Genomic DNA, 27,849 nt, shown 5'->3' on the forward strand with positions numbered 1-27,849 from the left:
GGCGAAGGTCACGGCGCGAGCAGGCGCGCGCCGCCGCCCCGCGTCCCGCCTGCGGCCCGCGGCCCGCGGCCATCGGCCCCCCCCACCCAGCGGCCCGCCGCCCGCCGCCCGCAGCCCGCGCGGGGAGCCATGGAGGGAGTGAGCGCGCTCCTGGCCCGTTGCCCCACGGCCGGCCTGGCCGGCGGCCTGGGGGTCACGGCGTGCGCCGCGGCCGGCGTGCTGCTCTACCGGATCGCGCGGAGGTGAGTGCGCGCGGCCCACGCGGCCTCGACCCGCCGCCCGCCGCCCGCCCCGGCCGGCTCCGGGGCCGCACGGCGCCTCCCTGCCCGCGAGGCCGCGGCGTGGGGGTGGGGACCCGGCCCGTGTGCCCCCGCGCGGAGACCCGTTCTGCACGCTTGCGTCCCCGGGGTGGGGGCCGGGTTTGGAATCTGGGGTCGGGAAGCGGCCGGGGTGGAGGGGTGGGCCCGGGGGATCCCAGGAATGCGGGGCGGACGACGACAGCCAGCGCGTGGGTTACAAACTTCCTCCCCCACGGAGACGCGTGCCTGCCGAGCCGCGCGATCTGAAGGGCCGCCCCACGCCCACCTCGGCGCCCGACACCCGCGGGAGATTCCAGCGGAGATCGGACTGCGCGGTTTTCCACCTTCATCCCAGCTCCCTGCTCCTCGGGCGCGCTTTGGGGTGGCAGGGCACTAGCCGGCACTTTCTGGTCTGCATACGCGGTCTCAGGCGTTGTTCTGATTTCACGGGGGCCCGGTCAGAGTCACAACCCCTTGCTCTCTCTAGAGAAGGAAGCTGAGGGACAAAAGAGCTAAATTGCCACTAATTAGAAGAGCCACCGTGTGAACCGAAGCCTGGCCCTGGAGCCTGTATTCCTAACCCCTGGGCGATACTGCCCCCAAGAGCTGGAAAGCCTGATGATACTCTTAAATGGGCTGGGGCTGCTGCTGAGCTGAGCTGGTTCGATAGTTGCCAGCCCTTGGCAGGGCTCAGAGATCATGCTGACCCCCATATTCAGAGCTGGCCTCTCTGATGGGGCCCCCAAGATCAGGGATTAAAAAGCTTAGTGGCCTCCTGCTTCGGCAGGGCCTCAGGAGCAGCCCAGCTGTTTCCCCATCTGATCCAGGCTCTCAGAGGACAGGGGGGAAAAGGTGGGGTTGTGCGAACGTTCTGGGGACAGAATGGGATCTGCAAGGGACCTGCAGAGCTCGGTTATGAGGTGAGAGAAGAGAAGGAACTTGCCTGCAGTCATGTAGCAAGCGGCTGGAGCTGGGATTTGAACCTGGGCAGTCTGGCTGTTGTTCCTTAATCACCGCTGTGTACTGCTTCTCACCCAAGGGAGAGAGAAGTGAGGGTGACTGAGTCACAGGCTTCCTGGAGGAGGAAGGGTAGGAGGGACATCAGCTGCATCTGCAGGATGAGCCAGACTGGCAGGCCGAGGAGGGGGTGGCCTCCCAGGGGAAGATAGCTGGGATTGACGGAGCTCCCAAGGGGCCTCTGACACCCCACGTCTCCCAGTGTCCCAGTCGCTGCGCAGTTTCTGGAAGCGCGGCCAGCGGGTTCAGAGTGGTCATTTTACGCAAGGGAGCTGAAGTGCAGAGGCAGGTGGCCATTTGCTCTGCTTCCCAGGGCATGTGGACAGCAGAGCAGAGGCCAGGGCCCGGTTTGTCTCCGGGACGCCGCTGCCTCCCAGTTACGCTGGGATCGGGCGAGTTGCGCTAAGGATCAGGGCCTGGGCCAAGCTTCAGTTGTGTTCCGTGTGGCTGAATTTTGACTGGGTTTGCTCAGTGTCCCTCGAGCTGCTATGATTGTTCTCAGGGGTGCTGTCTCCCCGCCCGGGCCGGCAGCCACGGCTTTTCCTCCCTGGGAGTCTGGAGACTTGGTGCAGTGCTGGCCAAGCTGGTTCCGAGGGGAGCCCCGAGGGTACCTGGAAGGCCTTTCACTCCAGCAGCACGACACCAGGGTGTCACCGTGTGGCATCGGGACCTCTTGGTTGGGCTGAGAAGGACCAGACCTTTCCCAGGATGCTCTGAGATTTTCAGAAAGCATTGGCTTTTGTCTGGGCGTCATAAATTGGCCACTGTCACGATTCACAGGCAAGACCAGGCTTGCAGAGACTGAGCCCTTCTCCCTCCGGCAGGGAGAACGCTGTGACTGGGGAGCGTTGGCTTTGGCTGCACCATGGGTTTTGAATGACCCTCGGGAGGTCATGTGAGAGTTGTTTCTGGAAAGTGACTTGGCCAGGTGGGTGTTTGTGGGCTCAGCAGTGGCGGAGATGACAGAGGGATATAGAGGGAAGACTGCCCCCCCCCCAAGCCTGGGGGAGAGGCCAGTTCCCTCCCCAAAGGACTGCAGCCCTCCCAACGCCGCAGTCTTTCCCAGATTATCATCAGTAACTCACTGCTGACGACCCGCGGAGGCACCTTCACACTGCTACCTCGAGAAACCCATTCTCCAGATGAGGAAACCAGGGCTTGGAGGAGTTGGGCTCCTGTCCTCCAGTGCCTGAGTGTTAAACAGCAGATCCAAAGGGGCGCCTAGGTGGCTCAGTTGGTTAAGTGTCCGACTCTTGATTTCGCCTCAGGTCATGATCTCATGGGTTCAGCCCCACATCGAGCTCTGCGCTGATGGCCTTGAGCCTGCTTGGGATTCTCCGTCTCCCTCTCTCTTTGCCTCTCCCCACTTTCGCCCTCTCTCTCCCTCTCTCTCTTTCTTTCCCTCTCTCTCCAAGTAAATAAATAAACTTTTAAAAATATTAAAAAACAAACAACAACAAAAGGGAGCAGATCCCCTCTAGCCTTTCAGCTCCTAACCAGGCCCCACACTCGCTGAGCACACGCGGGAGGCCAGCACTGTCAGCGTGGGGTGGGAGCCCGACTTACACTTCCGTGGGCTTGCTGGCCCTGCCTCCGCGTGGTCATGATGGCTCCTGGGGCCTCCCCCACCCCAGACCCCCCACCTCTGGACTCTGGGGCTCAGCATTGTGTCCAGGGTCCATCTCGTGCCAGCTCCTGCCTGCTCAGGGCCTCAGGGGCCTCCCCTCCCGTGGTGTTTATTGCATTGTCCACTGGTGTTTGGAGACCGAAGAGAGCGGCCTCCTGGGTTAAGTAGCAGAGCCTCTTCCTCGCCTCCAGAGTCCCCATTTCCCGCCCGCCTCTGGCCACACTCACGGAACCGCACGCCGGCTGCGGGGCCCCGCTCCCTGGAGCCCCGCCGGGTGTCCCCTCCCCCCCTGGGCCTAGCAGTCCCGTCTGTTTGAATGCCGCCTGCTCACTTTGCCCTGCTGACCATTCTTTAGGATGATGGCAGATGCTCTGCTTGTCGGCCTTTCCTGTGACATCTGTCACCAGCTGCCCCGCGAAGTTGCTGTTCTTGTCCTCGTGTCCAGATCAGAAGTGGAGAGCTGTGCCTGTTTCTGGCTCTCGGACACCTAGGATGTGCTCCGTAATCGCAGGTTGCACCAAGGGGAAGGAGGGCAGTCGGCCGTCTCCAGGCCAGGTCTCCCCTGGGAGAGGTGGACCCGGGGGCTGTCTTGTGTCGCAGGACTGCCATGGATCTCCCTGAGGTTTGCCTCGAGGCTGGGTGTGAGGCCTTGGAGGCCCCAGGCGACACCAAGTTGCCTTTTTTTTTTTTTTTTTAAGTTTATTTATTTTGAGAGAGAGCGAGCGGGAGTAGAGAAGGGGCAGAGAGAGGGGGAGAGAGAATCCCTCTGTGCTGACGGCGGAGCTCGAAGTCACAAACTGTGAGATTGTGACCTGAGCCCAGATCACGAGTCGGACGCTTAACCACCTGAGCCACCCAGGCTCTCTGATACCAAGTAGCTTTTCGGCGCTGCTGGTGCCACAGCCCAGGAGACACCTGCTCGGTGGGCAGGGTCACGTATGTTGTCCATTCAAGGCACAGAGGAGCAGGTGAGGAGCCTCCTGGGGGTCCAGCAAGGATCCCCTCATCTGTGAGGCTGTCCTGGGCTGTCCTCTTGGGGCCCTTCGAGAGGCTAACCTCCTGGTTCCTGAGGGAACCGTCCTGACTCTCCTAGAGACGGTCTTCCAGACCCCACCCAGCTGATGCACAGTGCCCAGAGTCAGAAGCTATATATATGCCAGGCCCCTCCTGGGAGACTGGGTACTTCTCACGGCCTGGTGGGAACATTGACACAACAGTCTTCCCCAGACTCGAAACCCCCTCGGATAGGGATTAAGCCCCATCCCCGTGTCTCCTCCATGCGGCACCGTGCTGGGCTCACAGCAGGCACCCGGGTCCTAAAGCTGCATCCCTCCGATGGCGGGCTCCCTCCTACAGCAGACACCCCTGCCCCCATCTGTAGGAGATGGCAGGATGCCCAGGCATGAGCTTTGTTTTAACTAAATGCGCGTCGGGGCTGATGGGGCAATACCGTGGTCGGGGTGGGGTGTGTTTGGGACCTGCGGAGGGGTGGGTCCAGAGCACGTAGCTGCCCCTTTCCCCTCCCAAGGGGCCCACCCTGCTCCTGGCCGCTTCGGGTCTCCTCTGGCTCCAGCAGAGCCCGGGAGCTCAGCACGCGGGCGGCAGAAGCTGGGTGAACCCTTCCAGATCCTCCTGGCCGCCCACCTGCTGGGGCCCAACCTTCCCCCCAAGGCCGCCCGGCCAGAGACCGTCTCAGTCTTGCCTGTGTCACGGGGATGTGCCGTCTTGTTACCTCAGAACTCCTCCCCGGCTCAGAGTGGTGCGTCCGAGAACCTCCCTGGACTGGGGGTTGGTGGCTGGGGGAGAAGCGGTCTGGAGATTTTATGAAGGGGCCTGGGGGACCTCCTGAGCAAGAGCAGGACCAGCGCCAAGCTGGCTCAGAACAGACCCCACCCTCCCGTGTCAGGCCTGGTACAGATAGAGGTGGAGGTGGGCGCAGCCCAGGTCGGGTCTCACGCGCGGAGCCCGAGGAGAGGCGTCGCTGGTGGGGGAGCCGACTCGGGCCCGGCGTCCGAGCGCTCGCTGGCCTGTCTGCCGCTCCAGGCCCCGGACCCTTTCAGGGCTGGCTGCGCAGGAACTGTGGGGGAGGACTCGGTGGCCCGTGGACCCCTCCCCCACCTCCCCACCCTCATCGCCACCCTGGGCAGGGATTACCACGGGCTAAGAGTGACAAGCTAGAGTCACTGGCCCCCGGGACCAGAGCTAATCCCCTGCCTCCCCTTCCTGCCACCCGCTTCCAGGCCAGGCTCGTTTCCTGAGCAACAGGGCTGGAGGTTCAGAGTGGAAATGATGGCTTCCTGGGGCAGGAGGGGCTCTGGGGGCTCCCTGGGCCCAGAGCCACAGGTCCCGATGGCCTGCATGGGTTCCTGGGGCCTGCGTCTTTATCTCCTGCCCAGCTCTCTCTTTATTCTCAGACCTCCAGCTCCTCTGCTTGGCTTCTGTCCAGAGGCTGAGTGTGTCGTGGAGGGATGTCGAGGAGGCCCATGGTGAGAATGGAGGGAGCCGGGGGTCAGGTGAGAGGTTTCTCACCCTGCATCGTCACTCACTGGGATGTGTCCCCCCCCCCCCCCCCCCCCCCCCCCGCGCTATGACAAAGAAGCCTGTAAAGCAGGTGCAGATCACAAAGAGAAAGCCAGAGTGCCAGCATCCAGGCAGAGCGGGTCTCCCCGCCTCTCACCTTGCCTGGCGCCGCCTTCCACTGCTCTTAGCGTGGAGCCCAGGGACGCCGTCAGCTTGCCTTGTGCCAAGCAGCTGCCGGGCTCAGCACTTTCCTAAATTCCCTGGTTTACCCTCTCAGCAGCCTCCCTTCGGGGCAAGGCTTATCATTATCTCCATTGGCCAGATAAAGAAGGGGACGGTCCGGGAGGCAGATGCCTTTCCGCAGAAGGCCACACCACAAAACCGTGACCGCAGTGCCACACTGCCCACTGCTGCCGTGGCCAGGCTTTGCTCTGGCCTCTTGCTGTTGACAAGATGCGGCGGTCCCTAGTCCCTCATGAGGGCTTTGGCCTGAGCAGGGGCAGGGAGTATGCCGCTGTGGTTGCTGGGGGTGATCCAGGGTGCCCTCTGTGGACCCTGGGGCTCCTCCTTGCGGCGCCTGGATGCATATCCTCCTCTCCCCCTTCCCCTTCTTACCATAGCTACCTCTCACTGGGCATTTAGACTGGCATTACTTCCGATCCTTGACACACTCTTGTGCCCGGTTGGCAGGTGGTTAAGACTGAGGCCCGGACGACCCTCATAACCTGCCTGTGCTCAGTGGGGGGTGATGGAAGGGCACGGCCAGGAGGCAGCTGCGGTGTCAGGAGCTTCCTTTGAGGCCCCCGACAGGCCCGGGGACAGGAGGGTGACAGAGCTGGCCCTTTGCGTCGCACAGCACCTTTACGTGTCTCGTGTCAGTGGATGGTTGTAACACATGGACGCACAGGTTCTGTGACCGCTCGCGTTTTGCAGGGGCAGGCCAGGCTGGGAGAGGAGGAGCCTCCTGGGGCTCACATGTAGAGGTGGCCTCTGGGGGACGACAAGGGGGATTAGGAGCCATGAGGCCGGGACCCCAGGGCTCAAGCAATTGCCACCCATTGCCTGCATTGTTTCTAGATCCCTGGGACTGGAGGCGTTTGTTGGGCAGTTGCTGTACTCCCCCCTTCCCTTCCTCTCACCCCACCCTGCAGCCAGTGAGGTGGGTGGAGGGGCCCAGAGCACAGATCCCCCAGTGTCTGGGCCGGGATTATCCTACAGCCCCCACCTGTCACCACATGTGTGGCCAACGAGGGCCACTGTGGATTGCCTGCCCTATCCCTCCAGCAGAGAGGGTTGGCTCCAGTCTGAGCAGCTGTCCCTAGTCCCCGCCCCTCAGCCTCCTTGACCTTACCCTCTTGGGGTTTTTTTTTCATCTTTGGAGCACAGGAGGCTCCTGCCATCTGCAAACTCCCTGAGGAGCACTGTTTGCACAGCCCAGGGACAGGCTCAGGAGGTCTGCGGGCCTTGGGAGGGCGGTCCTCGAGCCTGGTCACTCTCGGCCCTGTGGCCTGGCAGGTTCTGGTCCGCCTTGCCCCCATGCCTGAGCCCCAGGATACCAGGGGCTGGTGCCACGGTATCTGGTGCGTCTTCAGCCGTCCCCCGGCGCTGGGAGGGAGGAGGCCAGGCTTCGCCTGGAGCCCTGAGGAGACGCTGTCCCCGCCTCGGCCTCCTTGCAGGTCCTTGAGGCCAGCACTCAACCTGCAGCCCAGCCCCTCGCCTCGTCACTTCTCCCGGCTGCGGCGTCTTCAGCTCCGGGTCCCCCGTCCTACTTCCCCATGCTTTCTCTGGTCCCCATAGCACGGGTGGCGGCGCCCTCCCGGCTGACCGCACCGTGTCCTTGTCCACAGGATGAAGCCGACGCACACCATCGTCAACTGCTGGTTCTGCAACCAGGACACGGTGGTGCCGTACGGGAACCGCAACTGCTGGGACTGTCCGCACTGCGAGCAGTACAACGGCTTCCAGGAGGTACGGCCGGGTGGGGCCCAGGCAGCTTGTCCAGTGTCCCTGCCACAAAAAGCAGCGGATCAGGGTTCAGACCGAGATGTTTCCGGCTCTGAGGCCCATCCACCGCTTTGCCTTAGACCAGAGGTCGGCAGGCTTTCTGCAGAGGCCGGATCGTGTTTTCGGTTTTGCGGGCTGTCCTTGCAGCGGCCCTGCTCTGCCAGGTGGTGCAGACCTGAAAACTCGATTCACAAACACAGGCGGCCGGCCCACGGCAGGATTCCGAGGGAGGGGGCAGGCCGCACTCGCGGCGTCTTGCCTGTCGGGCTCCCCGTGAGGCTGCTTTAAAAGAAGGTCTTCCGCCGCTGCTTGTAAAGAAAGGGGGTGTTTGGGATCCGCCGCCACTTCCCCCGGGGTGTTGCCGGACAGGGGCATCCGTGGCGGCTCTCCTGAGTCTCTCTCCCCGCTGCTGACTCGGGTCCCCTCCCACCCCCAGAACGGCGACTACAACAAGCCGATCCCCGCCCAGTACCTGGAGCACCTGAACCACGTGGTGAGCAGCGTGCCGGGGCCCCGCCCCCCCGCGCAGCCGCAGCAGTGGGTGAGCAGCCAGGTGCTGCTGTGCCGCAGGTGCAGCCACCACCAGACCACCAAGATCAAGCAGCTGGCCGCCTTCGCACCGCGTGACGAGGTGAGGTGGGCACGAGGCGGGGCCCCGGCCCCCTCCCCCTCCCGCGCCGGCCCCACGTTCCGGGTGTGTTATTTCTTCCGTCCCCGTTGGAACACACTTCTCGCCCTCCCTCTGTCTCGCGGTTGCTGCTGTCCTGGGGCTCCAAGCCCTGGACGTCATTGTAGAAACCCCAGTGCCGGCCAGAGGGCCGTGTGCCAGGGCAGGGGGAGGTCGGGTCCTTGGGCGCCCCACGCAGACCCTCTTGGACCAGTCCTTTCCGCGTCCCTGAGTCCGTCTTGTCCACTGGCCGGGCAGGCGGTTTGCCCTGCAGTTCCGGGGAGAGGAAGATAGGTGAGCAGCCTGGTGTTAGGAGTTCGCCCCCCTTTCGCCAGGCCTCGCCCGGCCCAGGGGTTCCCTGACCGTGGGAGAAGAGCCCGGCTGAGGCCCAGAGACTGTGGCTTTCCCATGATCCCGCCAGGAGGGGAGGAGGCAGGGGGAGACCGGGAACCTGCATAAAGAAGGGAAGGCGTGTGCAGTTTGGCAAGCAGAGAAGCTTTTGTGGCACATTCAGTCCCAGCCAGAGATCAGGTTGCTAACTCTCCTGGCCACTGCAGACTGAAATGTTCGGCTCCCCTGGCAACAGGGAAGGAGAGGTGTGTTGCTGCCTCTCTGGGAGAAGGGGGTGTGGGACTCGAATCGTCTGAAATATTCCTGGAGCCCAAAGAACCCTTCAGCTCCCACTGAAGCCCTTGGTTCTCTAGTGTTTTCTGGACCCTTGGTCTTAAGCACATGGGCAGGTCTCTGCCTCCATCTAAGTAGCGTTCACCCAGAGCTGGCTTCTCCCTTGGCTCACCTGCCCTGCTGGAGCTCTTGGGACCCAGGAGCGGAACCTGAAGCAGGGACCGCATCCTGAGCTCCTGGCCTCCAGGTGCATCCTGTGCGGCAACAGGACTCGGCTAGAGTGGCTCCTGTCACCTCTGGGCCCCTGCTATGTGTCGGCTTCTGGGCCAGGCCTCACTCCCCGTGGCCAACATCACCGCAGGCAGTAGGAGGCCATCGGTCCTGTTGGGCACGGAGGAGGCGGGTTGTGAGTGGGCACGACTTATTCGTGGTCACCGCCCGTGTAAGTGAACCCAGATCTGACCTGCTCGACACGAGCACCCCCAGTGCCCCCCGCCCCCCCCGCCCCAGGACCCTGAGCCTCTGTCATCCCCCCCGCAGGGCAGGTATGACGAGGAGATCGAGGTGTATCGGCACCACCTGGAGCAGATGTACAAGCTGTGCCGGCCCTGCCAGGCGGCCGTCGAGTACTACATCAAGCACCAGAACCGCCAGCTGCGTGCCCTGCTGCTCAGCCACCAGTTCAAGCGCCGGGAAGCCGACCAGACCCACACGCAGGTTGGAGCAAGGCACCCCACGGGGCGTTTGGGGAGTCACGGCCCTTGGTTTTGTGCGGGAAACCCCTGCTGGGGGGCTGAGCCCCCCCGAGACCGTAGGCAGCTCTTCAGAGCCGAGACCCTTTTCCTGGAGGCAGTAGCCTTCCCCCGGGACCCCTTTCCCAGCTGTTCACAGGCCCCTGCGTGCCACTGGCCTGAGCAGGTATCCCAAGAAGAGTGGGTCAGTGTTGTAATACGCACATATGTTTTTTCAAATTTTTTAATGTTGATTTATTTTTGAGAGAGACACAGACAGAGCATGAGTGGGGGAGGGGCAGAGAGAGAGGGAGACACAGAATCCGAATCAGGCTCCAGGCTCCGAGCTGTCAGCACAGGGCCCGAGGCGGGGCTCGAAACCCACAGACACGAGATCATGACTGAGCCAGAGCTAGAAGCTTAACCAACTGGGCCACCCAGATGCCCCAATACGTGTGTATTTGTGCGCTTGAGCCAGGGGTTGTGAGGGTCCTACCGGACCCGGGCACTTCCCCGACACAGGCACGCGCTCCCCCCAGCACCCTTCGTGGTGGATACCCCCTGAGGCCCTGTGACTCCCGTCTACAGCTGTGGAAGCCAGACTCGGAGTTTGAGAACTTGCAGAGGGCTGGGAGCCAAGATTTGAACCCAAGACTACCTGGCCAAAAACGTTTTTAATTATCACTATACTTGGTTAATGGAATGTTCTGGCTTAAAAAACCTGAGGTAGTATGCTTCAGATTCTGTGTCTCCCTCGCTCTCTGCCCCTCCCCCACTCATGCTCTGTCTCTCAAAAATAAACAAAACGTTAAAAAAATTTCAAAAAGCCTGAGGTAGTAGCAAGTGGATTTAGAAGTAAAAACCATCCCCTGCCAGAGACGTTCCTGCCCAGATGTGCTCTGTGTCCAACTGGCACGTGGTTTCCAGTCTGAGCGCCAGGTCCCTGACTGCAAGGCCACACCACCGGCCCGCACGGCCGGTTTTGCACAGCAGGACACTGACCTTCAGCTTCCCCCCTCACCCCTGTGTTCCTAGACCAAACAGCTCATTTTTTGTGGTTTTTCCGACTGGGTTTTTTTAACTTCAGTTTGGCCGGAGTTCTCTTCTCTGTTCATTGCAACTCCACTCAAAATCACAATAGGAATTTCTTTTTTTTTTTTTTTTTTTCAACGTTTATTTATTTTTGGGACAGAGAGAGACAGAGCATGAACGGGGGAGGGGCAGAGAGAGAGGGAGACACAGAATCGGAAACAGGCTCCAGGCTCTGAGCCATCAGCCCAGAGCCCGACGCGGGGCTCGAACTCACAGACCGTGAGATCGTGACCTGGCTGAAGTCGGACGCTTAACCGACTGCGCCACCCAGGCGCCCCCACAATAGGAATTTCTGATGAGAACCTGATGGAATGACTAAGAAACTTACTTGAGAGAAACCCGATCACCCTACCACCAAAAGGGTTTCTCTGAAGAACGTGTCCCCTGCCGGCCAGGGTGACTTCCCCAGCGGGTGAGGGCCAAGAAAGGAGGCAGATGAGCGGAACCCAGCAGGAAACCTAGAGGCCAAGCTGGGATTACGTAAGGGTTTAAGGCGTGAGGAAGGCGCCACCTCTGACCATCGGGAGCCGGGTGGACTCTTCGGCAGGCGCTTGGGGGCGCCGGCCAGGCCCTCGTGCAGAGCGGGCACCGGGAATGGCTGTTGGTGGCCCTGGCCACCCCTCCAACCGGTCTTTCTCCCTCAGAGTTTCTCCTCCGCGGCGAAGGCCCCGGTCCAGGTCATTGTGCTCCGCGCCCTCGCCTTCCTGGCCTGCACCTTCCTGCTGACCATCGCGTTCTATGGCACCAGCAACCCCTTCGCCCCAGAGGCCACCCTGCCCCCGGCCCTGCCGCCTGGTGGCAACGGCTCGGCCACGCCTGACAACGGCGCTGCCCCCGGGGTCGACGGCTGGCAGCAGCTGCTGGGTCTGCTGCCCGAGCACGCGGCGGAGAAGCTGCGGGAGGCCTGGGCCTTCGGGCAGAGCCACCAGATGGGCGTCGTGGCCCTGGGCCTGCTCACCTGCCTGCTGGCCATGCTGCTGGCCGGCCGCATCAGGTGCGTGTGGGGCCGCGCAGGGCCGGGACTCGGTGGGAGGAAACGCGCTTGGGTTGAAGCCGAGAGGCTCTGCTGGGCACACGGCCACACGCTAGGCTCCGCGGTGTGGCCGGAGCCAGACACGGTCTCTCTTCCCCGGCAGCTGGGAGTCTGAGGGGCGAGAGGAAGACAAGTGGCCTGCCTGAGAGGGAGTGGTGGCACCCAGAGCCAGCCCGCCCCTCACCGCTGTGCGCTTGGGCCTCGTGGCGTGCTTTCGTCCCCCTCGGGTGATGACAGTCACCTGCCTCTGCGGTCGTCGGGGGTCCGGGTGGGGCCCTTGTGCCCCCTGTGCGGTTGCAGACCCTGTCGTGAGCGGCATCCGTGTTGGCTCAGTGGCTCTGAGGGAGGTTCGGTCGTATAGACTGGGAGGAACTGAGCTGCTCAGCTGTTAGAAGTGGGAGTCCGAGGCTCCCCGCTCTCCTCTTGGCCCTGGACTCTGTCCTCCGAGCCGGGTTGGGGGGGGGGAGCGGACACAGGAGGGAGGGGGGGTTCTTGTCCTGCTGCTGGGGGCCCTCACCGCCGCCCCCACTCTGCCCCGCAGGCTCCGCAGGATCGACGCCTTCTCCACCTGCCTGTGGGCCCTGCTGCTGGGGCTGCACCTGGCGGAGCAGTACCTTCAGGCCGCCTCGCCCGGCTGGCTGGAGACGCTCAAGTTCAGCACCACGTCCCTGTGCTGCCTGGTGGGCTTCACGGCAGCCGTGGCCACAAGGAAGGCGACAGGCACGCGGAGGTTCCGGCCCCGAAGGTCAGAGAAGCAGCAGTGACTGCGGGGGGGAGGACAGACGGACGGACGGGCCCAGAGCAGGGCCCCTGTGACTTGCGTCTTTGTCACCTGCCTCACTCTTGCCCCCGCCCAGCCTAGAGCCGCCCCCCCCCCCCCCCCCCGTGCTTTCCGGCACCAGCAAGCCACCCTCCCCGCCCACTCCCCAAGTGCCCTAGAGCCACCCACCACTGCCGCACCTCTCTGGCCAAAGAGCCCATCGCTGCCCCCAGACTGGGACACGGGTGGCCCACGCGACCTGCCTCTGACCGGGGGCCTTGGCTGGCAGTGCAAAGAGGCCACACCCCGGTCCTGAGCGGGCGGTGGGGGTCAGGTCCCTGCTGCCTGCTGCTCCTCTCACTTTGCCCCATCTCAGGGGCTGGTGACAGTGGCTGCGGGCTGGGCCCTTGCCATGTGGCCTGACTGCTCGGGCTGCTGGGCATGGGCGGGTGCTGTCGAGCAGGGGCCAGAGCAGAGCCCCCCACCCTGTCTCCACGTCACTTCCCCGGTCTGTCCTTTCCGTCCTGCCCGTTGTCCAGCCAGCCCTCACGGAGCCGGGGACCCAAGAGGACACCGGGCTCGCCGCCGCCGCCCCTCCACCCCCCCAGGATTCATAGCTCAATTCCTCCTCCAAGACCTTCCTGAGACCCATTGTCCCTCAGCCTCCTGCCCTGGGAACAGAGAACACAGTTCTTGGGTCCAGACTGGCCCCGGGTGTGTGGGGCGAGGCTCTCCTCGCAGTGGGCCGTAGAGAGGCCCACTGGCCCTGTGGTCAGCAAGCGTCTTAGCAGCCAGGCCGTGGGGGGGTTCGCCCAGCTGGGGTTCTGAGCAGTCTTACTCATCTGTGATTTGGGCACTGCTGGGGGCCAGACGGAACCAGGGCATGCATGCGCTGCTCCCTCTTCCGAGATGCACCTGGCTGTCCCCTGAAAAGGCAGGACTGCAGGGGCTGGGGTGAGGCCTCCTGAGCCAAGGCTGCCCTCGCTGGCTGGCGGTGGAGACCTGAGTGCCCTCGGCCTGCTCCCCCACCCCACGCCCGGTACGTCCCGTCTCCTCCGCTCGCCCCCGCGGGATGCCTGGGGAAAGTTCTCGCTCCCTATGGGCAGCACAGGGCAGGGGCCCAGGAGCGACACACATGGCAGCAGGTCATTTGTCACCTTGTCCCTCTCTGGCCTGTCACCACCCTCCTGAGCCCTGGAGCCCCTCGTGGAGGGTGCCGGGCCTCCTGCCTTGTGCTTCCCTGTGAGGCACTTTCCTTTCTGTGGGTCAGGCGGGAGGGTAGGGACAGTGCTGACCCAGAGTCACCGCTCCAGGGGAACGGGGCTGCTACTCAGTAGCTGTGTGGTCCCGGCCAGGCCCCTGCTCTTCCCAGTCTCCGGTTACCATCTGTGAAATGGAAGGTGGGCCTCTCTCCAGGGTCTTTGAATGCTGACCTTGATGTGGATACGTGCGGAGGAAGCACTTAGCCCGGGGCACTGTCTCTGAGTGTCCGCCCCCCCCCCTCCCCCCCACCTGCCCTGGCAGCAGGCGGCCCAAGGCTGTCTCCATCCGGGCATTCTGCCCTCTGCTGACCCCACATTGGGCCCCAGATCCCTCCAGGGCCGGGGTGCCCTGCCACTCGTCACTCTGAGTATAAGTCTCCCTCCAGGAGTGACCCCGTGCTCTCCCCTTTACAACACATCAGAGCCCGGGGAGGACAGAGGCAGATTCCATGCGTGTGAGGGTCACACTCGGCAAGGGGCCACCAACTAACAGCCCGACGGGCCCCTCATGGGGCCTGAGCCCCACCGTCATGGTCCTCATGTTCCTGGGGCCCTAAGAAGCCAGCCCCCACCACTCAACGCCCAGCCTGGCATCCGGATGGGTCTGGAGCGGCCCCCTTGGCCGTGTGGCCTCAGTCAGGGCCCTGCCTGGCTGGGCTCTGCTTGTTCTCTGTAGAGGGCGAGGCGCTAGGTGACTGGCAGACCCTGCTGGGCTGGGGCGGTGGTGGGGACTGCCCGTCCGCCTGTCCCTTCTCCCCCAGTCAGCCTGCCTGAGGGGGGAGAGGAGGCGGCAGGTACCGGGCGGAGAACTGCTGGTCTGATGGCAGAGCCGCCCTCTCGTGTGGATCCCCTGTTCTCAAGGAAACTGATGGCGTGATGCTAATTACTGCTTTTCTTGGCGTTGAGTAGAAGCAGGACATCTGTGTGTATGTGTGTATTTAAGTTAAATTATTTATAATAACCATAACCGGCTCTCGTGCTGGCCAGGAGCCCCTGCCGAGCAGATGTCTCTCCTGCCCTCTCCGGGGACGGAAAGACACCCTCGTGAGCCGAGCCTCGTAGGAGGGAGGCTTCCTGCGCTTTTTAGAGTTTTGTGTGACTTTTTAAAATTACGTGTCTGTCCTTTAAAGTTCATGACCTGGAGCGTATTCCCAGCGCCTTCCGATGTTACTGGCAACAGCTGAGGAAGTGCAGGCATCACTGGGATCATGGCTCATTAACTGGAAGTGTGTTGCCCCTACCGAGGACCTCTGTCCCCTCCACTGGGGACGACTGTCAGACCGCCTGGGGTCGGGGTGACCGTCTCCAAGACGCGAGGGAGGCCCCCCCGGCTGTCCTCTCCCTCGGCGTCCGGGGTCCCCGCCACGGGCTGAGCCACCGCCTCGACGCACCTGCCCGGGAGGAGCCCGTGTGTCTTCTGTCCGTGACTGTTGCGCAGTGTCTTGCCCTCTGGTCGTGTAGTAGAACCGTGGACGATTGGCCGGTGACGCTTGCTGTAACCGTAACTCCTGGCCGTAGATGTCTTGTTTTTCATGCTGTATTTTCAATAAATGCCTCCGGGACTCTGCTCTTACCGGCGGCCGTCAGGTACCATGTCTTTTTTGTTTTTTCTTTCACGTTCCTTCAGAGGTTTCTGTGCCGGGGGCAGGGGACTCGGGGGTACAGGCATGCCCACGGGGGGGTCAGATTTGGGTGCTGGCGCCGTGGGCATCGGGCGGCTCCGGGCCTGGCTGCCGTCACGTGCCCTGCTGGGTCGTCTTTTCCTCCGTCTCAATAAACTGCTACGTAAAATGTAGTTCTCTCTCTCCTTCTGCTCCCGTCTCGCACTGGGATTGGGTCGAAAAAGACCAGACAGCCCCCTCAGTGTCAGATGGGACACGGTACAACCTCCTGACCTGTCCCGGAACCCGTCTATCCCAGTGCACGTAGATTCGGACTCAGGGCTGAGTGCCTCTCTGAGACGGGGTGCGTGGGTGCAGGGTGGTCGGGGTGGGGGAGGGAGGAGGGGGCCTTGCCAGAGGAAGCTTCGATACTTGTGAGCTCTCCGAAGCCTGGCAGAGATTGGGCTCTTTTACGGGAGGTTCCCAGGGACCGTCCGCCACAGAGCCACGATGGGAGCTCGCTTGGCACTTTATGAGGATCTGCTGGTTGACTGATGTCACTGCGTGTCACGGCAAGAGGGGTCAGACCAAAGAACTGTCTCCTGCTCGGTGCCAACATTCTTAGTGGGATCAGAGATTGGGAACAGCACCTGTGCCAGATGGATGAGAGACTGAGCTTTAAGCACTGGGGTGGCGGCCCCAGGTGTGAGCAGGATCTGGGAAAAGCAGGGAAGAGCCGGAAAGACGCTGGAAGCCTCTCCCGGGCACAGCTGACCACTTCTGGACCCCGCAGCCCACCTTGGAGCCTCTCCCCCCCCACCCCCCACCCCCGCTCGCTGGTTACCGGGGGTGGGCGGTGGGGGCGGGTGCAGGAAGCCCAGCGCAGGGTCCTACCGCCTGCCCGACGGGCACTGGCGAGCCCCGCCCCCGTTGCATCCTCTGGGAGGTGCAGGCCCCGGCAGGGGACGGCTTCACACGTGATCAGAGCAAGTTGGCCAACGGTCCCAGGGCATCTTCAGTGAGTTCAGTGTCCCTTCCTCCCCCAGCTAATCCCCGAGGTGGTGGCGCCATTCCGCCATACGGTGTCACTGCTCTACAAATGATGACACAAAATCCTGTTCTCTGTTAAGAGGCAGACTCTATCCCAGCTGTTGTGGGGGTGGGGAGGGAGGTGTCAGACAGGCTTGGGCAGGACAAAGTCAGCACGTGGAGTGCGGGCACGTCCAGCCTGGGTTGTCCAGACCCTTCTGGTGACTGGCTTGATGAGTTCCTGCCTCGGTTTCCCCATGTCCCCCAACTGCAGGGCCCCGCCCTTGGTTCTGACATCCAGGGGGTCTCCTGGTGCTCCCGGAAGGCATGACAAGGTCCCATGATTCTCTAGGAGGGCAGCAGCAGACCCCACACTTGGCCTCGTAGTAAGGGGTGTTTAAGGGGATGGGGGTGAGAAGTAGCGAGCAAGTCAGTGGAGTGGAGTGTGGCTAACGGCGCCCTGAGAGTGTGGTCGTGATGGGCACGGGGCGGATCCCTTAGGCCCCCGGCTCTGCTGCAGGGCCTGAGCCAGCCTGCCCCTCCATCGGCACATTGTCCATGGCCCCAATTGTCCCTTGGCACTGAGGTAAGGCTGGACCTCCCCCAGCTCCGTCCAGACGGCGGACTAATGTATTAACTGCCTCCGTCCCCCCCCCCTTCCCCCATAATCGGTTGCCTTAATCAGAAGCATGGTTGACATTCTGGCTTTTGGGGCCACCAGGTCCCATCGTGTGATCTGTCCCATTCTCGAGTTAAAGAGACACTGTCCCCTTCTGTATTTTGGGCAGCCTTGCGATCGTTGACGGGTCTTCTCTAAGCTGGAGTTAGGCTTGCGTCCCGCAAGAGCTCTTCCCCGGGGAGTCCCCAGCCTGGCCGCCCCCACCCCCTCCGCTCCGCAAGGGGCTTTAGAGGAGCGTCCCAGACCAGAGAGCAGCAGTGTGGGGTTCCCAGAGGCCGGCCCCGGGGAGCAGGGGGCGCCTTGAGCTCAGCCGTCCTGTCAGGAGGCTCTGGGCACGGAGCCCAGAGTGGCGAGGGGGAGCCCGAGGTTTGGCCTTTTACTGAGCGCCTGGCACGGGGGTCGGGCGTTCTTGCTTCAAGGTGAAGGGTCGGCATGAGGTTGGCAAGGGCGACAGTGTCACTTTAATCCCGAGACTCGTAGTGGAGCTAGTTTGCTGTGAGGCTGAGTGGGACCCGAGGGGGCATGCCGGGAGGGGTGGGTCACGCTGGCACCTCCCAGCCACCCGCTCCTAATGGCGTGACTGTGGTCGAGCCGCTCCTCCGCTTCAACTAACGCACGCCTCCCTGGGACCCCGACTCCGGCCCCACCTGGCACCAGGGGAGAGGGGACGGGACCTGTGTGGAGGCCGCCTCCAGGGCCTCCCGGGGCTGACCCTCCTCTTCTCTCCCGCGCCCGACGGGCTCCCGCAGGTGTTTCCCGAGAGACTCGGCCGGCCTTTTCCCCACGAGCCCCGGCCTGGCCGTGCCCTGCCCGAGTGCCACCGGCCCTTCGCCGTCTCTGTTCATCCCCACGCCGCCCGGCTTCCTGCCGCTCGCCAGCCAGCAGCTGTTCCGCTCGCCTCGACGGGCCTCACCCTCCTCGCTGCCGGGTCGCCTCAGCCGGGCCCTCTCGCTGGGGACCATACCCTCCCTGACTCGGGCAGGTAAGAGGCGCTCCAGCGTGGGCAGGCGGGGGACACGGGGGCGCCTGCCGGGCACGGGGTGGGCTGGGGGCGGGAGGTGGTCAGAGCTCCTGCTGTAGAGACGGGCAGAGCTGGGGTCAAACCCCAGTGCATCCCGCTCAGTGGCTGCCTCCGGTCAAGGGTCTTCACCGCCGTGAGCCTCAGTTGCCCTCAAAGAAAACGAGGGCAGCGGTAGAGTAGAACCTGCCCCGGGGGTGTCTGGGGCAAGTGAGGTGACACGTGTAAGGTTCCTGGAAGGCCAGCGGGCACCCGGTCGACGTCCACGCACGTTGGGGGCTGTCTCTTCCCACCATTCCCGCTGTTATTGTTGCTGCCGTTGTTCCCAGACCCTGGGGGCTGGAAGATTTGCCCCTAGCCTTTTGGTGTGACCCAGGGGGCCGGGGGTGGCTCGGGTCCGCCGCGTTTATCGAGCGCCGGCTGCGCTTGGGCTCTGGTGTGGCTGAGACCCCCCTGGTCCTTGTCTCAAGACCCTCTGTCTCCTCCTTCACCTTCTCTGGTGGAATCTTCCTGGGGAGTCTGTTGCAAATCAAATTCAGTTTTTCTTTCCTCATCGCCCTCAGCTCTTTGGGAAGCCACTTGGCCAGACTGGGCTTTGCCTCTTCTTCCGGGTGGGTCCTGGGGCCTGGCTCCCGGGGTAGCAGCTTTGGGGGTGGGAAGCCGCCATGAGGAAGTACCCCAGCCTGCAAGAATATGGGCGGCATCTGGGTTAGAGCAGGGTTGGTAGGGGCGCCTGGGTGGCTCAGTCAGTTGAGCGTCCGACTTCCGCTCAGGTCGTGATCTCCCACGGTTCATGGGTTCGAGCCCCGCGTCGTGCTCTCTGCTCACAACTCGGAGCCCGGAGCCTGCTTCGGATTCTGTGTCTCCCTGTCTCTCTGCCTCACCCCGGCTCACACTCTGTCTCTCTCTCTCAAAAGTAAACATCGAAAAGCAAAAAACAAAACAACGGGCTCGGTGACCTGCGGTCAGGGTCTCCTTTGAGCCCCTCGGCAGCTCGGCCAGGTTGGGGCCTCCAGCTCCAGTCAGGTGCCCCTCTGAGCTCCCGTTTCTTACCCCCGTGACTTGCCCAGGGTCCCCCTGCAGCTTGGAGCTGAGCTTTGTGCCTGAGCTCAGGTTCCTGGCCCTGTCACGTGCAGGTCAACGGCCTCCCGCATAGGGGGTGGGTCGTACCGCAGGAGGAACGGCTCAGATGGTGGGTAGGATCCAAGGTGGGATTGCCCTGAGTCCAGATGCCTGGACTCCAGATAGTTCTGTGTAACCAGACACAAGCTGACTCCTCCTCTGGGAATGGTCATCCAGCAGAGTTCCTGACCCCCTGCCTGTGGCCCTGGAGCTGGTGGGACCTCTGTGGGCTCTTTGTGAACAGCATCTAGGGGCGTGGGGGCGACCGTGGAACTCCCTGGGTGTGGGAACCTGGGAGGCCCAGCAGCTGAGCCCTTCCCCCGGAGTGTTCTCTAGAACTCTCCATCAGGCCTTCAGGTGGGGATGGGGCTAAAGGGGCCCAAGGTGGGGACAGGGGCCCAAGCTCCCAGGACTCTGTGGGACTAGCTGGGTTCAGATCCTGCCAGAGCCCTCTGAGGGCCCTCTTGGGGAGAGAGGTGCCAACTGCAGAGGACAGCAGTCTCGTTTTGCTCTTTATGTAAAGAATTTTTTTTAATATTTACTTATTTTGAGAGCCAGCGTGAGCAGGGAGAGGCTGAGAGAGAGGAAGAGGGAGATTCCAAGCAGGCTCCACACTGTCAGCACAGAGAGCCTGACACAGGGCTCGAACTCATGAACCTCGAGATCATGACTTGAGCTGAAATCAAGAGTCAGACGCTTAACCGACTGAGCCACCCAGGCGCCCCTTGGTTTTTGCTCTTTAAAAAAGGAGGGGCGCCTGGGTGGCTCAGTTGGTTGAGCATCCAACTTCGGCCCAGGTCATGATCTCACGGTTCGTGAGTTCGAGCCCCGCACCGGGCTCTGTGCTGACGTCTCGGAGCCTGGAGCCTGCTTCGGATTCTGTGTCTCTTTCTCTCTCTGACCCTCCCCCATTCACGCTCTGTCTTTCTCTGTCTCAAAAATAAATAAACATTAAAAAAAAAAAAAAATGAAATAACTGGGTCACCTGGCTGGCTCAGTCCGTAGAGCATGCAACTCTTGATCTCCATGTCGTGAGTTCAAGCCACACGCTGAACGTGGAGATTACTTTAAAAAAAAAAAAAAAAAAAAAGACCAGTTAATGTCCACAGGGTGCAAGGCAGGGACCGGACCTCCGAGAGGCACCTTCCTGCTCCTCCTGTTCCCTGTAGAGCAAACGCAGGGTTGAGAAACTGAGGCGTACCACCACCGCCCCTCCCTCTGGAGAAAAGCCCAGCAGCTGCCGGTCTGACGGGGGCAAAATGAGGGGGCTCAGACTTGCCCAGCTATAAGCCAGGCTTGGTGATAATACACACGTCATGGGGTGGTTGTGAACACCTGATGTGGCAGCCAAGTACCAGGAGCCAACAGCTGGGAGCAGCCAAGCAGGCCCCCAGCCCGTGACCCTGGGAGGGTCTAATATAGACGGCTGTGCCTCCGGGCTGAGGTAGGCATTATATCAGGGAAGCTTCTAGAACAAAGGCCTCAGCAGACACGACTGCTGGCGTTAGTATGGGATGAGAACACCCGTAACAGCAACGACCAGAGGCTTAGCTCCTCCAAGGTGGCTAAAGGCCATTTTGCTTGTACCCCGAGTTGATAGTAGGATGGCTTTCCTCGTTTCCCCTGAGCAAAAACGTCCTTGTCTGTCCTCGGTGGCTCTTGAGTAGAATGTGGAGGGGGGAGATGCCTGGGGCGTCAGGAGCAGCCCTGCCCTGGGCCCAACACTCCTTGGAGGACTCTCCGTGCTCACCCATCAGGACAGCAGAGCTGAGGAGCTTCCATTTCAGACCCCTTGGGAGGGGTGGGTGGCATCCCACCCACCGTGGAGGACCCACGGTCTCCCTGTTGCCCTGTGAGGTGTGAGGCAAGGGGACTCGGGAGCAGCCCCGCCCCAGGGGCAGCAGGGCAATTCTGTGGACACAGACTGGCCTTGGAACGTTCAGTGGTCGGTCGGAGGGACCCCAGGGTCTCCACTGCTGGGGGGCATTAACGAAGAGTTTCTGCAGCTCCTTGGCTCAGGTAACCAGGAGGCACTGGTGGTCTGGGGCTCAGGCACTGGGCCAGGTTCTGCTTTCCTGTGTCTCTCTTTCTCGCCCTACTCGCCCCTGCACCTCCCTGATGCAGGCTCATCCCTGCATCCCTACAGCTCACACCCAGCAAAGAGACTGCTCTCCTAGCGTCCATACAACCAGTCCTGGAAAGGACTCTGTGCTTGGGCCACGTGACCACCCTTACCCAGACACATGGGTTGGCCTGAATCTGTGTCCCTGGGCCTTATGGGGGAAGGGGGGGTGGGGAAGGGGCAGGCAGCGTGCTGTGACCAAGGGACCCTCAGAGCCCCAAGGGTGGTGGAACAGCAGTTGCTCGTGATGGCACACGGTGGTCGCTGGATCTTTCCACACACAGCTCTCGGCTAAGCGCTGGGGGAACACAGGGTACGTGGGGTGTAGTCTCTGCCCTTGGGGTGCACATGACTGAGGAAGAGCAGCGTGTTCAGTGTTCCCTGAGGGGCAGCGCAGGCCGGCAGGCACAGGGTAGTGGAGGGGCAAGACCCCAGAAAGAGCAGGCTACGGGCGGGGGGGAGAGGGTGGGTGTCGGTTTCTTTATCCCTGAAACGAGAGCAGGCCAAGCGGATCTCCAACAGTAGTTCAGGGAGTCTGTTGAGAGCTTGTGTTTTCGAGAAAGTTCGGCCTAAGTGACAAAGGCTGGATGTCAGCAGAACGGGGGCTGGAGAATGGAGAGGGTGGGTGGCTGTCATTACCACGGGCCGCACCTGTCCCCCTTCTGTTTCCTCTCCAGACTCAGGGTATCTGTTCAGTGGGAGCCGCCCACCGTCTCAGGTGTCTCGATCTGGAGAGGTTCCTGTTCCAGGTAAGGAGGACAGGGAAGTGTGGGCCAGGGTTTCCAGAGCATCCTGTGGGATGGGACGGCAGCCTGGTTAAACATGAGCTTTGGGGTCCCACGGGGTTCTGTGTTCGAGTCTCAGTCCTGTGCCTCCCAGCTCTGCAGCCCTGGGCAAGTGACCAACAGCCCTGTGCCTCAGTTTCCTCTAGTTTCCTCTTCTGTGAAACGGGCGTGGTCATTTCTAGGATTAGCTGTAATGCTGTCACCCTTATCAGTGATGACTGATGGAGACCACACTGGGGATTAGCTGAGTTAGCTGACCGTAATTAAGTCAGTGCCCTCAGGGGGCGGGGGGACGCGGCCAGGGGTCTGAGATCCTCTCCCTTCCCTCAGCTCCTGGCAGGCTCCCCTCTGTCCCCAAGTTTTGGTACAGCCTCATCTTTCCTCTCCGGTTAACAGAGGAAAAGCACCGGGAACCACGCAGCCGTATCAGGGATAACGGTGCCCGTAGCAAACATTCAGCCTTGTTTTCATTCCTACCGTAAGCCGTCGTTTCTGCCGTCCTCCTGCCCTCCAGATTACTTCTCTCTCCTGTCGGGATGCTGTGCCTCGTCCCCACTCCCTTCCCCGGCGCCCTCCGTGGCCGGCTCCGTGGCCTCCAGCTCTGGCTCTCTGCGCCACCGCAGGCCCCTCATCAGCCCGGCCCGGCTCAACCTGAAGGGGCAGAAGCTGCTGCTGTTCCCGTCGCCCCCCGGGGAGGGCCCCAACACCCCCAGCAGCTCAGACGAGCACTCGCCCCACAACGGCAGCCTCTTCCCCATCGAGCCGCCGCACGTCCCACAGAGATTGCCGGCGCAGGACACGAAGCTCACTGTGGGTACGAGCCCCCCCGCCGCCCCAGCCACCCTCCCAGGAGGTGCGAGAGCCCAGCGGGGCCGTGACGGCGCCTTTGGTCGTGTGCAGCACTGGGATGGCCCTGCAGGCGGCCACACGGGGCCTGTCCTTGCTCTTACCGAGCGTGTGCAGCCACTCTTCCCAAGCTCCAGACGCTCCCGACCTGGCTTCTGGTGACCTTGAACCCTCCAGGACATGGCCCTCCGTTGGCTGATTTTATTTTCTTCTTTTGCAATTGACCTTGAGAGTCCTTTGTTCCTTGGGATGGGTCAAAAGCACGTGATACCGTGCTGGGCTGCATCTGTCTGGTCACGGATGTTTTTGTTGTGCTCAAGTGATGTTGTTCTGTAAAGCATCTTTAAATTTTTAAAATTAGGCTTCAGCGTTTAAAATTTTGAACTTTCACGTTAACATGTGGATTTCCTGTGTCTCTTACAATGTCGGAAGGCCCGGCCACAGCGGGTCTGAACCCTGGCCAGACAGGTGGAAGGATGGGTTGAAATCCCAGTCCCAGCCTCTGCCACCCCGTGCCCCACCTTGTGCCCCCAGAAGCCTCCTTGTGGCCGCCGTCCGCCTGTTGGCGACCGAGTTTGCTGCTGCACATTTATAACCAGCTCCCTTCACGGCAGCCACGTAGCCGGGATATGAACGAGGACCTGGCCTCCCCTTGCCCGGGGTAGGGCAGGTGGGCTGGGACGGGCACGGCTGGCCACATCTGAGGACTGTCCTGGGATTGGAGGTAGAGCTGGCCCACGTCTCTGCCTGGGGGTGAGCCGTGAGCACCCGCTGAGACACCTCTTCTCTCTGCAGACATGAGGTCGATGCCAGAAAGAGGCAGTGCCTGCAGCAGCCGCTCCATCAAGAAGGAGGATGATTCCTCTCAGTCCTCCACCTGCGTGGTGGACACCACCACCCAGGGGTGCGTGGAGGAGGCTGCCGCCTGGAAAGGTCTGTGCTCCGTTTGGGAGGGGGGGCGGGGGAGGGGCGGAGGGGCTGTGGGTCCGCAGCCATGGTCATCTGGTCCGTCTGGGACCCTGAGAGAGAAAGCCCTCCAGGGCCCTCGAGTGACAGAGGGCAACTAGATAACCCACCCGGCGCCTTCTAGGTCCACCTACCGCCCGGCGTACAACGTGGCCACCCTGGGATCAGGCCCCATCAGCAGAAGGTCATAGGGAGCTGTTCACGTTTAAGAAAAAAATTTTTTTTAATTTTTTTTTTAATGTTTTTGTTTATTTTTGAGACAGAGAGAGACAGAGCATGAGACAGAGGAGGGGCAGAGAGAGAGGGAGACACAGAATCCAAAGCAGGCTCCAGGCTCCGAGCTGTCAGCTCAGAGCCCGACGCAGGGCTCAAACTCATGGACTGTGAGATCGTGACCTGAGCCGAAGTCAGATGCTTAACCGACTGAGCCACCCAGGCAGCCCCAAAAAATTTAAAAAAAATTTTTTTTTTTTTTTTTTGAGAGAGACTCAGAGCAGGGGAGGGGCAGAGAGAGAGGGAGACACAGACTCCGAAGCAGGCTCCAGGCTCCGAGCTGGCAGCACAGGGCCCGACGCGGGGCTCGAACTCATGAGCTGTGAGATCGTGACCTGAGCCGAAGTTGGACGCTTAACGGACTGAACCACCCAGGTGCCCTGGGAGCTGTTTACATTGACCAGAATTAACATTGCGTAACAGTAAAGACCTAGGTCCTCGGCTCTTCCAGCCACGTTTCAAGTCCCCGTTGCCCTGTGTGGGCAGTGGCTCCTCTGCGCCAGCACGAATATGGGGGGAAGACGCGGGCCAGAGAGCCTGGCGCACCGCGGGGCTAGTGCGGGGGCTGCAGGCACAGTATGAGCTCAAATCCTGGTTCCAGGTAAAGCACCAGGCACGCTGTGAGCACCCAGAGGCCAGCACAACTGCCGGTGTCCCCAGGGGACACGTCGCGTGTGGAGAAGATGGATGGACAGTCACGAGGGGAGTCTTTCTGCAAAGATGGTTCCTTGTCTTTGGAGCCGACAGGAAATGGGTGCTGTCCCCAGAGCACAGACCTGGGGCGGGAACCCCGGTCCGGAAGCCTGGGCAGGGTACTGCTCCTCTAAAGTGTCTCTTTTCTGTCTGGAAAGTGGGGGTCATGCCCCCAGGCCCCCTCATGGGGTACGAGTACAGCACACCCCGTCCTCGCCTGGTAGCACGGGCTCAGGAGACGAGGTGCCTTCCGGGAGGCAGGACTTGGCCCACTGACCCTGGATTCGGGGGTCTTTCTGGGCAGGGAGGCTCCTGGGAGCAGGGCCTCGGGCCCCACGGCTGCATTTCCGGTGGGCTGGGCCGGTGGGCTGCTGCACGGGGACCTTTTAACCGGGTCTCTTCGCTCTCTCTCTCAAAGGTCGCGTTGGGCCCTCCCTGGTGCGGGGCCTCCTGGCCGTGAGCTTGGCCGCCAACGTTCTCTTCACTTCGGCCTACCTGTACCAGGTCCTGCGCTGACCCGTGGTCCGCAGCCCCCAGCGCCCGGAGGGGCCTGGAGACGCCCAGGTGCACGCTGCTTTCACCACTGCCGGCCTCAGAGCCCCCCTGAGGGGCTCCGCCATCCTCGCCAGGGCCCTTGACCTCGCTGGGCCGGTCCCGCCTTCGGGACCCCTGCACCTCACCTGGCCGACCGCAGGGCTGAGCGTGTCCATGGGGTCACTCTCCTCCCTGCCCGTCTCCTTGGCCGAGATCAGTTGTGTTTGGTGCTGACCCTGATCCTGAAGCCAGGGATCCCCGAGGGGCCGTGGGGCCCTGCAGTCCCCTCCCTGCCACCCGGCCCGCCCGGCGGGAGTGCCACTACTGTAGCTACAGCGGGAGCTGGCTGCCTCTGGACCCTGTGCTGCGGGGCTGTGCCCACATCTCGTACTGTATCTCCCCATCCCTCTGCGGCTGCCTCGGCTTCCCTGGCGGGGGGTTGGGGAGGGTGGAGGGATGGTCCCTGTGTCATTCGCTCTCGGCCCTGCCCGGTGAAGAACAGACCCCTTGGGCAGGCCCCCTTGAGGATGGGCATCACCTGCCCGTGTCTCCCCCCGTTCTACCAGCCCCCTGGCTCTCCTGGGCGGGCAGGCGGGTACTTGGGGTCCCCGGGCCAGGGCCCTTCGGAGTTCCAGTGTAAGCACCCTGCTGCCCCCGGCCAGCCTCCCTTCTGCCCGCTTGTGCCCCTATTTTATTACCTCTCGTGACCTTCCCGGGCCCAGGGCCCACCCTGCCCCGCTTCCAGGCCTGCGCTTCTGGGCCCCTCCCTCGCACACCGCCCACAGGGGCCTTGCTCAAGCCCCCAGCCTGCACTGCGGGACGGGCCCCGTCAGCCTGCAAGTCTCCAGCGAGACCACTCCCTGCCCTGCCCCTGCCCCGCCATGAGCCTGGCCCCTCTCAGCCCCTGAGACCCTACTTTTCTCCCTTTCATTCTGCTGCCTCCATGGGCTCCGTGTGGCCTCTGTTTCCAGGCCACCTGAGCTCTCCTTCCTTCCCACTCCGCCGCCTCCTCAGGCCCTGCCGCTGCTCCTACAGCCCGGCCCCCTCCCCTCCCCACCCGTGCCGGGGTCCTGTCCTGCCCCCGAGAGGAGGCAGGAGGGCCCTTGGCCTGGCACAGGGAACCCCCCCACTGCTGTGAGGAGGGAGTGTGTGTGTGCATGTGGCCGTCCGAGCCCCGCAGCCCCTGCCACCCGGGGCCTCACAGAGGTACCGGCAGCCTGTGTCCTCCACAGGCCTGTGCACCCGGGGAGGGATTGGCAGCCTTGGTGAACCTGAGACTTGGCGGCTGGGGGTGGGTGGTGGTGGTGAGGGCAAGAGGAAGGGTCTTTATCATTCAGGGATAAAGTTTAATTTTATTTTTCTACACATTTTTGCCAGGTAAGGCATTTTGCTGGTAAGCAGGATGCCCCCAGTTCTCCCTGCCAGGGAGGTTTCGTTTTTTTAAGCCTTGGGTGCTTTTTTAGTGATTTTTTTTACCACGTGGGGAAGGAGTCGCTCTGACTTTCCCTCGCTCCTCTTCCCCCCACTCCTGTCCTGAGAGCTGTTTCCCGCCCTGCCCCCCACCCCAGGACGTGGGGGGGTGGGGGGGGCCAGGGGCCGCACCAGGACCCTGAGTCCAGCTGCCGGAGATGATTCCAACTCGAAGATGGTGCTTCTTGGCCCCCATTTGTATAGTGGGCACGTGTGTCCAAGTTTTTAAATTTTCTTTTTTGCCTAACAAAGCCAAACTCCATTCCCTAGTACCCTTCCTCTGTGGCTCTGAGGAAGCCCCAAGAGTGCCCTCTCCTCTCCTCGGCCCCTCCCACCCGGGACCGCCGGTCCCCACACCCCGTAGGGGCCGGGGAGAGGCCAAGTGGGGAGGGGGGCTTACTTATGTGTTCTTTCAAACAAAAAACACAACCTTATTTTTCTTTACAAAAGCAAAAAGAAAAAAAAAAGGGAAACCAAAAAAGATACCAACCTTTGAACTATGCCTTCGTCCGTCTCGTCTGTTCTGTTCACCGGGCGGCTCAGGCCTGGGGGAAGCGTCCTGGCTGCCCTTGGAAGTCCGTTGCACTCCTGCCTTCAGTACAGCGTTGAGGGTGGGGTCCTGGGGCTTCTGGCGGGGATGCGGGTGCAGCGCGCCGCCCCTAGAAAGCTCAGGGATTTGAACGGGAGACCAGCTGCGCAGGGCAGGCCTGCCCAGGAGGGGCGACCAGAAGCTGGCTGAGCAGGGAACCAAGGACCGCATAAGCAAGGGCTCCGGCAGAAAGTGCTGACTGTCGCTGCAGAAAAGCCCATCTTAACCAGCAGTCCCCGACCTGACCCCAGAGCTACAGGGGCAACGGACCTTGTTTTCTGAGCCTCTTCGGGATGGCCCCCTGGTCCTCCCAGCAGCTGGGGCTCGGCATCGGCCCCTGAGGCTTCACAGTCCCCCAGGTGAGCAGGCCCAGCTTCAGGCCCAGCCTGGGCAGGCGCAGGGTGGGCCTGGAGAAAGCAGTTGAAGGTGTCGCGCTGGACAGAGACTGAGCCAGGAGACTGGGGGGTGGGCCTCCTTAGTGTCCTA

General features: G+C 62.2%; 1 protein-coding gene across 3 annotated transcripts; it reads left to right on the top strand.

The window, feature by feature from the left end:
- Positions 1-27,230, top strand: TMEM201 (transmembrane protein 201). 3 transcript variants are annotated; one of them, XR_006712005.1, is made up of 12 exons: positions 2-242; positions 7,311-7,431; positions 7,904-8,098; positions 9,299-9,475; positions 11,226-11,575; positions 12,156-12,359; positions 17,695-17,927; positions 21,885-21,956; positions 22,507-22,806; positions 23,634-23,771; positions 24,679-24,889; positions 25,189-25,289. XR_006712005.1 is itself a non-coding variant. In XM_045475593.1 (11 exons), exons 1-11 carry the CDS (start codon positions 130-132, stop codon positions 25,284-25,286), a joined length of 2,001 nt encoding a protein of 666 aa, XP_045331549.1. In that variant the 5' UTR covers positions 1-129; the 3' UTR covers positions 25,287-27,230. The 3 variants fall into 3 exon arrangements, 1 of the variants encoding a protein (XP_045331549.1); XR_006712006.1 differs by having other exon boundaries at positions 24,679-24,831; positions 25,189-25,282; XM_045475593.1 differs by lacking the exon at positions 24,679-24,889 and having other exon boundaries at positions 1-242; positions 25,189-27,230.
- Positions 27,231-27,849: the final 619 nt, after the last annotated feature.

This window comes from Leopardus geoffroyi, chromosome C1 (genome assembly GCF_018350155.1).
Source record: "Leopardus geoffroyi isolate Oge1 chromosome C1, O.geoffroyi_Oge1_pat1.0, whole genome shotgun sequence".
NCBI lineage: Eukaryota > Metazoa > Chordata > Mammalia > Carnivora > Felidae > Leopardus > Leopardus geoffroyi.

Bases quoted from the DNA above. Each gene is read 5' to 3' on its own strand.
- TMEM201 (XM_045475593.1), top strand. From the start codon at position 130: ATGGAGGGAGTGAGCGCGCTCCTGGCCCGTTGCCCCACGGCCGGCCTG. The intron at 12,360-17,694 runs GTCAGAGAAGCA...GGGCTCCCGCAG, and splicing joins CGGAGGTTCCGGCCCCGAAG to GTGTTTCCCGAGAGACTCGG. The intron at 21,957-22,506 runs GTAAGGAGGACA...CCTGCCCTCCAG, and splicing joins TGGAGAGGTTCCTGTTCCAG to ATTACTTCTCTCTCCTGTCG.